At 38.0% G+C, this 11,719-nt stretch overlaps 1 protein-coding gene across 1 annotated transcript in view; it reads left to right on the top strand.

Annotated features, from left to right (window-relative positions):
* Window positions 1-11,719, top strand: part of LOC108778200 (probable G-protein coupled receptor CG31760) — a 29,229-nt gene that overhangs the window by 12,035 nt on the left and 5,475 nt on the right. Inside the window, 3 exon segments of the mRNA XM_018545316.1 lie at window positions 5,437-5,505; window positions 9,802-9,911; window positions 10,980-11,194. Coding sequence (XP_018400818.1) covers window positions 5,437-5,505; window positions 9,802-9,911; window positions 10,980-11,194 — 394 coding nt within the window.

The raw sequence follows: 11,719 nt of genomic DNA, 5'->3' as shown, positions 1-11,719 counted from the left end.
ACACGCATTCGTTTGGGAGTAAGAGCTAGGAAAGTGAGGAAAATGAGTGGTGCGGCAGGAGGACGGAGCGACATTGCCTCACTTTCCTAGCTCTTACTCCTAAACGAATGCGTGTGCCATTAAGTCCTTTTAGAGTAACAAAGTAGAGACCTGGAGCTACATTTTGAGCTATATTAAAAGAAAATTGAGAGCGGCCTTTTAGGCGCGTCGCCATTTTGAGAAGTTCAAAACTAAAAAACATCATCGTAAACCGGTCTGATCAAAAAAAGAATATTCTTACGTGAAAGAGCGTTCAATTTTCTATAAGAATACGTCTGCACTTTATTTTCAAAATTGCCTTTCATGCCCACTAACGACAAGCGAAAAGAGCGCTGCGATGAGAAAGCCCAAAAATTGGGTGGCCCACTTGGCATGGAATGCCCCATATATATAAAATAAAAATTACAATCTCGTACGTTTCGACTGAATTCCAGTCATCTTCAATATTTCCATAAAATGGAAAATTCCATAAAATGTAAAATTTCTTTCATTATGTTGAACTAATTTCCTATTAAGCTAATTACGTAGCCTTAAGCTCTTGTATAGCAGTCTGATTTTTGTTTTTAATAATACATATCTACATTATTTCCTCACTTCAAAAGTAACACAATTAAAAAAATATAACTTTCAAGTTATTATCATGAATGAGTTTATTATTCTATCAATCAACAAAAGTGGACTAATTTCAGTTCGTAAAAGCTCGAACAACTAAAAAAAGGTTTAAATTTATTTATTAACAAGAGTCCTTTATACATAATTTTAAAAAAAGGTGATTTTTAAAAATCGTTAAAATTATTGCAACTAAAAACAGAGGATTTTAAGGATTGTAAAAACGATATTTGATCACGTTAAGAATATTCTTTTCGTTGATATTATTTAAAAGAGAGATTATTTAATAACTTTCTATTAAATTAAAAAAACCCATATTTTTCTCCTTTTTTGAGAAATTTAATTTTTTGAATTATGTCACTTTTGAAGTAAGGATATATGACATGTTCATTGCATTCTTAATGTTGCTGAATATTCAACAGAGTTTCTCAGAGTTTCTCGGGATACTGAGATATTTATATATTTATAACAGAAAGTATCGCCGCATCTTTAAATCGTATACGTATATCAGATGGTGGGCGTATAGGCATAAATCATCCCACGCACATGAATAAAACCACCCGCTTTCCCGAGATAGTCGCGAAATCGCAAATGCGAAAAAGCAACATGAATGATTCTTTGTGAGAGGATCCGTTTTAATTGAAAGCGGCACGTCGTGTAAAAGGAGCTAAAGAAGAAAGAGGATGGTAGAGTGACGGAGATTCTGCCGTGCGCACTTTCGACGATAATTTCGCGGAATTTGCAACGAGTCGTCCCCGTTGAATCTCGCGCAGAGAGAAACGGCCAGATTTGCTGTGGTACACTGTCACCGTAATCCCGAAATTGGTAGCGCCGAGGCATCGTCGCCTACAGAATAGGGCTCTCCTGCCTCTTGATTTTCCTCGGATGAGATCCAAGCCTGTGAAACATGCGACGTGTTCTGAGAATCCCATGCATTAAAATTGCGCGTGATGTCCTGTGAGCTCTCGTAAAAAACGATCCCGTGTCAGATAGAGGAAAGGCATTAAGTGGATCAAGGAGTGCATTACCATGTATAATTCTCGTATTAGTTAAATAAAAATGAAGTACGGAAATCGTTTAATCAGTTTGACGTACCAAAAGAAAGCGCATATCATTAATTTTCCGATTTTCAAAATTATTCCTCCCGAAGATAAATTTTTATACGTCTTATTCTTATTTCTTTATTTTATGATATTTTTTTGTACGAGAGATTTACCTCGTGAATACACGAAAATGATAATAATAATAATAAAAATATTGAAGAAAACAATTTTTTAAACGTAAAAAAGTGAATAATTTTGTTAAAATTAATTGCGAATGTGTTTCAATTATCACTATATTTCACCATCGCATGCTAATTAAGAAAAGTAGGATTAATGCCTTTATTACGTATATGACGTAATTAAAGTCAAGTATGTTTTAATTAGATTTAGATGACAAGACAAAGGCGGACAGAATAATCGCTTTCTTCTTTTCCTTAATGGCCCCATTAATAAATCTGAGTTGGAAGATAAACGGCGAAGCGCGCGAGCTTAGCTCGAGCAAATTCGGTCGTTTGATGTCGTCCAGCAAGCATCCATATTCGAGTTACGATTTACAAGCTTAATATCGCACCGTAATCAGTCTTATGAAGTGCTGGTGTGCAGTCCCGTGTGTGTTTGTTAAGTGTTGTATACTTAGATAGCGTACCCCGACGGTCATAATAATTGTCCTCTTCTGCGGACGTAACGCGAATTATTTCGAAATCAGACTAATGGAACTTGTGTGTATTATAACAGATTCACGCTAACTCTATCCAAAGCTCTTTTAAGTGAAACACAAACATTATTCTCTTCCATTTCGAGATTGCTCTGTTAAGAAAGAAAGAGGATCGAAGAATCGATGAACACTTTAATAAATTAACGCTTTAATAATCCGCGCTTTTCGGAGATCGTATAGAGTTAATAAAACAGCAGTGTACTTTAACACATGTGTGTTTTAATAATCATGAATTTGAAAGCACTCAAGGATCTGCTAATTGAAATGCCATTCTCCGAGATCAATCTCGTGCACAAATCACCTCTTAACGGACGATCCTAAGCGCGTTGTATTAATTCATGTTGCAAGTTGCTTCCGCGATATTCTGTTCCAGTTTACACTCAAGTTCATGCAATAATAACACCCAAGTTTGTACCATAAATTGTATGAATTTCAATCACCATCGTATTCAACATTCGCATTAGCTAGTGTTTGGAATTTCACAGCTGGTAAGCTTGCTCATGCTCGTCTCATACAATTAGAAATTCTGAATTTGGAATTTCTAATTACAACCAGATAACCATTGGCGCTAAATAAGGGAGAGAAAGGGAGACAGGTTGCTCGCGCGATTAGTCGACCCTTAACTTATGTATAGAAAGATAGCTTCGAAGAGTTGGCGAGTGTTGCGTAACTCTCTAAAGCAGTTGGAGGGATCGTTTTTTGTTGGAAAGGTTGTTACAGAGAGAGAGAGAGAGAGAGAGAGAGAGAGAGTACGTTCGTCTCCCGAAGTTCGCGAACTGCAGGTACGTCCTTCCTGGACTTACCGCTTCGGTAATTCGTGCAAATCGCCTTTTGCCAGAAAGGAAACTGCACTTTACTGCTCATAGCACTAATAGCTTATGTAACTCCCTATATAGGAGGGTTAAGAGCGTGGTTCCTCCTTTCTCCCTCACATCCTTTCTCCCTCACATCCTTTCTCTTTTTATTTGTCATCCACACAAGATGGAACGCGGTGCAAAACGGGGTAAAACGGAAGCGACAAATAAGTCCGTTCTGGAGCGCGAATGAAACAGTCGGGACACGCGAACGGGAAATTAGCTTTGTTGCAGGGGACGAACTTTAACTCACTTTATTCGCTATTATTCTCCCTCGCTGTTCGCGCTGCGGCGGATTTTGCGGCGTTTCTCATCGCGATGTGCCCGCGACCTTTCCTTTACTTCAGCACGTTTCTCGAATATCGTATGAAAGCACAAATGAATGAGACTAGGTGCGGCACATTTATAATCCGTTATCGGCCTTAAGAATGCAGTAGGCGATCGTAATAATACACTACTGTATCGTAATAATACGCTACGGAGTATCGTGCTTACAGGCGTCCGTCCAACATATCGCAGACTGGTCATTAAATATTATATCGTTACGAGTTTCATTGTATTATGTAAAGTATTCCGTCTTCATTAACATCGATCGTCCTTCCTCAGCGGACGGCAGGAGTTGAATAATTTATGAGCTGTAAGCAATTGAAAGATTTAAATTTACAGATATCACACAAATATTGTAGGTTAGCACACATAACGAGATTATTTTAACAGAATTGTAATTTGTAAGTAAAGAGAGCGCGGTTTACACGACACTTTTCTTTATCGGCCACAGACATGCCATTCTGCTAATGGCTTGTAAAAAAAAGCGTCGTGTACATATTTTAAGATGCCGGTAAACTAACTTGCTTTTTTATGTCGCCTAGCCACGTTAGCGAGCTAAAATATTCCAACCTGATAGCGCCACGGTAGTTTTTACCACCGCAAGAAGTATCGTGTAAGTTGTATGTAGTTGACTTTTTAGCAATTCGTGGACAGATTGTAGGATAGTCGCGAAGGTCGGTATTTACCGAACTATATTATCATGTTTGCTTCCGACAAGCTGCAGTGAACTCGCAAAATGGCATCCAACAGATACGAGATGCAAAAATTATTAAAATAAAAATTATTTTATCCACAGTAATTTATTTGCCCTACTCGCGATATGTACTTTTTTTCTGAGTAGATGTATTTTTGATAAATGTTTATGTTAGCATTGGAAAAAAAAAACGAATAAAACATAAATATTTTATTTGAAGGTAAATACGAGATATTTAGCATGTGTCTGTTTAACAAAATTTTTATTATACAACGCTGTGACTACAATGCTGCTTTCTATCGCGAATCATTTCTTTCTGGCTTTAAACGCGCTGTAATAAAGTAGTATAAACATATGGTCTTTGATTATAATCCCAGAATAAACAAATAGATTTTGTTGAATAGAATAAATCGAAGTCTGTGTGTTTGAACAGCGAGAATGCCTAGATATCTCCGTTCTATTTATCTGTGCATAACAAACATGTATATTTTGAATATAAACTTAGAGAGCACAATGCTGTGGAAGCAGTTGGTAACATAAATAAAGCATTTGAAGGGAGATACTCTTAAATAACAGATAACATGGAATACCATTGAGAAATTCCACGTATTCCGCCGGAGTAGTGCCTTTTGAAAATAAGTACGATTAGCTTTGTCTGAAACAATCTCCGCGAGTGCTGGAAGTAATTGCGAAGAAGCGACATTATCTATATTTAATTTAAGAGATCTTATTTTCGGAAATATTAAGCTAGCAATAAAAAGTTAAAACGATAAGTATCGAAGAACGTTTAAGGAAAAGAGAATAAAAATATTTAAAGCCCCGGGATACGAAAGTATTTCGAAGAATCGTAAGGAATTTTACAAACTCAAGAGATGACTCGCGAGAACTTTGACATTTCGAAAGTCTCCATTTATCCAAAGTGTCGCGTAGATCGAGGTCAGTTTTTGACAGATGCGATTTCTGCCGGATCGCATTCGGCATCAGAGAGAGAGAGAGAGAGAGACGGGAAGAGACGCGATCTTCCGCCCGTTGCTCTCTCGCCGCGCGGCTCTGATTTTATTTACGCGTGTTCGGTTCCCTGCGCCGTCCCATCGCATCGGCGCCAATTCACAGGCCAGCGGCGCGTGAATGAACGAGCGAAATGATTTGTTGCAGGTGGTGCGAGCGGCCAGCCCGGTTTTGTTGCGCGTGATTGTCCTGGGCGCCTTCTTCATATACTGCACGGTAAGTACAGAAGCCTTTCGCCTCCGTCTCGCCTCGCAGCCTCACTTCATCTCACCTCACCTCCCGCCTCGCATTTTCCCGGAGTGTTTCATATTCATGAGGGTCGTAGCGTCGCCGTCCGATAACAAAGCCTTCTCACGCCCGTACTACCGGGAGCACCGGGCACAGAAGCCGTTCTCCTCTCCACCGCAGCATCCTGCCGGCTGTAACCGCATCTGTCGAGGCGACTGCGCCCCTAATGTATGCATGCGCGCCCCATGCACCAATTATGATAACGCATAATTCGCGGTATCGTCGCGCGCATCGGTCGCAAACACCGTGTATTCAGCAACTATTAATGGCCTTCATGCTTTGCTAATTAAAGTGAACGTACCGTCCGGTTGAAGAGACACATACCTACGTATACATGGGTATACCTCTCGGTCCATGAATTCTCGCGAGAAATTGTGATCCATCGGCTTCCTATCTGGACGGTAATTATACGTCTTCTCTCGCGATTCCGTAACTTTCCAAATATCCCGGGAGTTATGAAGTCACGTTATCTATGTGTTAAACTGGAGATCTTTCCAATTAAGCCGTTAATCAGATTTCACTCACAGAGTTCTCATAGTGATTGGAAGCGGCGCGACGTGGCGTGGCGCTTCCCGAGTCTCGTTGCGAAGGGATGACGCTTGTTATTATTCATCATTATGCTTATTATACGCGGATTATTATCGGATGATGCATGCTCTTCTACAGCGCGCTGAAAGCTCACCCTCTCTTGTTGTCGCAAGCACATAGATCACGTAGCAGCGTAAAATAATTCCAGACATCGTATTCTGAGTTGTTCCGAGTTTTGACCTGTAGTGACGGCTGCTGTGACACGTATTCCGCGCACGTTCTTACGTGATATATCGGGCTGATAGCAGAATTTCTATCACATTTCGCAAACCTGCTTTATCGAATCCGAAACGGATCCCGTCGACGAGAAGTCATTTGTATAAACGTAAACTCTAGGGATCTCCCGCAAATGCACGATCTACGCTCGCCTTTCGACGGAACGACCTGGGATATCCGTTTAAGTCAAAGCGAGCAGCAATCCTCGAAATGCTTAATTAACGATTCATGAGACATTTAATTTAGCTCGATAATTCCCACCACGTTGCGTTGTAAACGATTACACCATTATAGAATATATCTCACGTAATAATTGAGATACTTTTGTTGGAGTTATACACCGCGCTGAAGAACGCAATCATTTTATTTCAAAAGCGAAAAAATCACAACTAAATTCGTTCTTGCAACGTAAATGAATTTTTTACATTCACCGCTATGTTCGTTTCAGATTTCTTTTCCTCGTACAAAAAGATTTCTTGAAAAGATTTTTTTTAAATATTTTTAAAAGAATTTTGAAGCAGAAGATATAATTATAAAATGTTTCTAGAGATTTCCTTACAACATCGTTATACGAAATAAACAATATCGCTCCCTTACTTCGAAAAGTGACACAACTGAAAAGAATACAATTTTCGAATTATTATATAGTATAAATGAGTTAGACAAACATTAGTTGCTTTCCATTTACACACCAATGAAACTAAGTCTGACGTGAACTGAGTACGAAATACTCACAGATTAATGACATCACTACTTGCTTACTTTGGTAAAATTAACAAATAACAACACAGGTTCATAATCTCACTTTTAAAGTGAGTCTACAAGACTCAGTAAAGCACACGGTCTCGATCTTGTGCAGTTTGTAGGTAAAAACTCAGTTGAATCTCAGAATGCAAAAGGAACGCGCGTTCAACTGAGTTATGACGTCACAAGTGAGAATTATCTGAGAATCGGTGTAAATGGAAAGCAACTTCTATTATTATCTTCAATCACATTAAAAGTAAACTATGAATATAACTTAACGTTATAAAAACTTATTAAAATCATCACAATTCAAAAAGAATACTTTTTCTAGGGTTGCGAAATGAAAATGACATTTGATTATATTAGGAATATTCTTTTTGTAGATGTTATCTCATTAATCTCAATAATTTGCTGTCAAGTTAAAAAATAATTTTACTTCTTTTCTGAGAAACTTAATTTTTTGAAAAGTTTGTCATTTTTGAAACAAGAGAGCGATATTGTTTACTTCTTATTATTAATAATCGTATATACGTAATATTATATAATATTACATAAATCAGTGCTTCATCAATTCAAACGTATCGAGATAAGAACTGTTTTGTGTGAACGTGTACACGTTTTACTGTAAAACTATTAAACGATAAACTTTTAACTGTAGTAATTAAACGGAAACTGGCACAGGCATTCGCTGTTTACGGGGGATGTTTGTGCAGGAAAGTAGTTATGTGACACTCACTTACACTAAAGTTGTGTACAAAATACAGTCTCCAGGAATTGTAGAATTTACTACGAAAGTTTAGCTGAAGTGACAACAAGTATGTTCCTAGTCAGTTCTGTAGTGGTATTCGGATCAACAAAAATTAAACCTATATAGTTGACGCAGTCTGCTTGGAGAGGACGGTAAGCGGAAACGTGCAAATTCTCGTAAAGTATAATAACATTCTTTCCCACGATATCTAAACGTATAATATACTTAAACGCGCGCACAGATGCTCGCAGACGGATTTGCGCGAGTATCATGACGCGGACGCCACGTGTAAGCGTCGTGCAACGTGACTCTCTCCGTCGGAATGACGACGACGACGTGATTTTTCTTCCGCTGGAGTAATGGCACGGCCGTGAAGGGGTTAGTATCAAGGTGCGCAGCAGACATTTCGAATGCTCCAACTTGGTAGCTCCTTCGAGATGGAAACGTGCCTACGTATATAATGTTTGCTCTTACGAGGTACGAACTCCCGGATGGCTTCGCTTAAATTCAGAGTACTATCCTTAATGGGACGTCATTTGGCCGCTTATGGGAGGTACTGCCTTCCGTTTCTCACTAAACTTCGGTATTATATCTCGCCGAGAGCGAGAACCGCTGGTATAAATTGCGCGATACAGCTTGGAAAGTCGGTCGGAAACCACCGTCGAATTTTGCGGTGCGTGCGCGAGCCGTCTGTAATTTCTCCTTGTTCTCACTTCCGTCTTATTAAGATAGAATTCTGTTTCGTGTAATTTTATAATATTTCCGGGAATTTGAGCTTAACTTTCAAACGTGAAAGAAAAAATTACGGCTTGCTTGCTCTACGAGAGGGGAATTTATTACACTTTTTATCATGCGCGTATACCTTTTTTTTTTTAGTTTTCATTATACAAACGTATTTTTAATAAACGCAAGTATATGTAACAAAATATATTATATTTATATAAAAACTGCCCTCATATGCTCTGTTATTATTAATATATTTATTATACATTTTAACAATTTTTCTCTGCTATTCTATTTTTCTCTGCGATAATCATTAGTTTCCGAGAATTCTAACATGTCTATGAATCCGTGGTAGAGTCTGGAAGTTTATGCGATGTCAGAGCGTTGTGTTACACAAAAGAAAAATCGCTCCAAAGTGCTCGTTCAGCAAGAATTCTGCTTTCTTTTTTCGCTCTATATTCTTTTCCCGTATACTTTTCGTAGCGGATTTTTCAATATTATTCAAATGTTATTTTTACGAATGTTTTTTTTTTATATTATTGATAACCACAAAACATTCTTATTATTATCTTGAAATAATTTTAGTTAGAGTAAACAAAAAAGAACATTTTCATTACTTTTTTTTCATTTGATTCATCATTTTGGAGAACATAAATAAAAAATTAGCGTTCAAAAATTCGATAAACAGCAAAATAGACGTTTATAAATTGATGTATTGAGGTAGACATTAAATGTGTGATAATATTTTAATAAATACGGCTATATATTTTGCTTTTCTATCGTAATACGCATCTCGATATATCATAATATATCATTTTCGTATTTGCTATGTTAAACATGAATTATTTAGATATTAGTTAATGGGATAAATTTCATCGTTATAAATACCCATCCGATATATCCTCTATCCATACATAAATAATATACGCGCATAGACGGTGATTCGATGAGTGTTTTCGCCACAGTTTCAAAGGCGTGTATCTAAAGTGCTTTAAATATTACATTCTAATTACGTAATTACATATGCTGGATAGCGTCAACGCTATAACGAGGTAATTTGTCGAAATGATGTTGTTAAAATTTACACGATTAATAGAAATGGGACGAATACTCGGTGCACAGATGTGTAAAGTGTAACACGCATAATTGTTGGAAATTGCTCACGCGGTATATCACTTTACAAAATATGGCATTGCTTGTTGCAGACTATAGTTATGTATCCCAGGCCAAACATCATCACGTGCACCGTGCGCGTATGGCTACGAGAAATTGGCTTTTCTCTCACATATGGGGCACTTATGCTCAAAACGTGGCGGTAAGTGTGCTTCACTTCTTGATGACGTTATATGTTGCTCGTTTCGTGACTATTTTTCTTATTCGTCAACGAAAGCGTCGTTTCTTTTCTTTTACCATATATTGTTGATGATAATTGTATAATTATATTTATTCTTTTTAATAACTCTAATATAGAGAAACATGGCAATGAGCCAATAAATTACGTTAAAAATCTTTTTAAATTAATTTAATATATTGCGAAGAATATCATGTAATTATGGCGTTTCGTCCCAGCTTCCACTACTGGACTCATCAGTAAGGCATTGTAGTGGAACCCTACTTTATACGCCTGAGAGAGTTATTCAATCGAGATTCTATATGAAGAGATATACGCGTATCAAAGCACTTGCGAGAATTTGCGAATATCGATAGACCTCTGATGGCGGGTCGACGTGGTAATATTCTTCGCAATATTTATCCAAAGTAATATATGTATTCCTCCCCCCCCCCCCAAATTTTTTATTCTTTTTATCTGTTACATCATTTTATTTACGGTATCTTGACATTCTCTCCTCATTTTTTTTTTCAACGAGTACAAAAGTTTTTCTTACGTTTTACAAAGCTGTTATAATCTCGCCAAGTTTTATTTTAATTGCATTTTGAAACTTACATTTTGATTCGTGACTTTTTTAGTTGGATTATCAAAGTGCAAATTTGAAAAGAAATAACCGAGAACTGTAATTTTTGTAGCCTTTTATAACTTTTATAACGTACTTTCATATGATTTTTGTGTGTAAAGTTTTATTAGGGTTTACACAATATTTATAACTAGCTCGTTTGCCACCATTGAAAAAAATAACGATGTCATTGAAATCAAATGTTACGCGGACGCTTATAGAATATTAATAAATCTCTTTAGACTTATACAAAATACTGGTTAATTCCCGGTGTTAGCATTAAATCCATAAATTCCCTCGTCGGATTACGAGGGTTCGGCCAGTCAGTCAAAAAAAAAAAAAAAAAAAGGAAGAAAAAGAAAAGAAAACTAGGATTCACTCTAGATAAAAAAATGGATCCGACGAGAGATCCGCTCATGTTGTATTTGCAGAATATCCGTGATCTTCCGAGTGAAATCGGCGAAGGCCGTAAAAATAACAGACGCGAGCCTGCTGAAACGACTCGGTATCATCGTCCTGACGTTCAGCGTGTTCCTGAGCATAAGGACATTGGTCGCACCGCCCGTTGTGATCGTTGCACGAACCGCCGACGATCTCAAAGCGTATCTCTGCCGAACTGACTGGTGGGACCACAGTTTTACCACTCGTGAGTACCGCCGTGGACAGCACGCGGCAGTGTGCTGTGCATAGGAAAGAGATATCGACTCGCTTAATCCTTCGCTATATGCTCAGTGCCTTCGATACCACGGACTTTTGTAATCGCAAGCTGTATCGTAAGCTCCAGTGAAATATGAGCACGTTGCAGGGCTCTACCGTGTGTATATATATATATATTTGTGTGTATATATACACATATATATATGGTATAGGAAGTAGGCGGCATTGGATTAACTTTGCTTTTATGGAATGATCGATTCTTCGCGTACACGTAAGAATGCCATCGAAAGTTAGAGAGTTTCTGATGAATTAAACTCCGGCAAGCTCGCTTTTCACCTCAAGCGCCTTCAGCGCCGCGCTCTCGAAAGCTTATTTACTGAAATATTTAATATAGAAAGTTGCGAGGCGAATTACGCTGGGATGGATGGCGCTCAAAATAAATAAGTCGGGATTCTCGTCCCGAATTCTCGCTGAAGAATCTTGTTTAACGGCGGGGTGGGCGGACGGGGGAGGG

This window comes from Cyphomyrmex costatus, unplaced genomic scaffold, assembly GCF_001594065.2.
Source record: "Cyphomyrmex costatus isolate MS0001 unplaced genomic scaffold, Ccosl1.0 scaffold496, whole genome shotgun sequence".
Lineage (NCBI taxonomy): Eukaryota > Metazoa > Arthropoda > Insecta > Hymenoptera > Formicidae > Cyphomyrmex > Cyphomyrmex costatus.
Note: the sequence above shows the minus strand (reverse complement) of the source record. Positions and strands in the feature narration are given on the sequence as shown.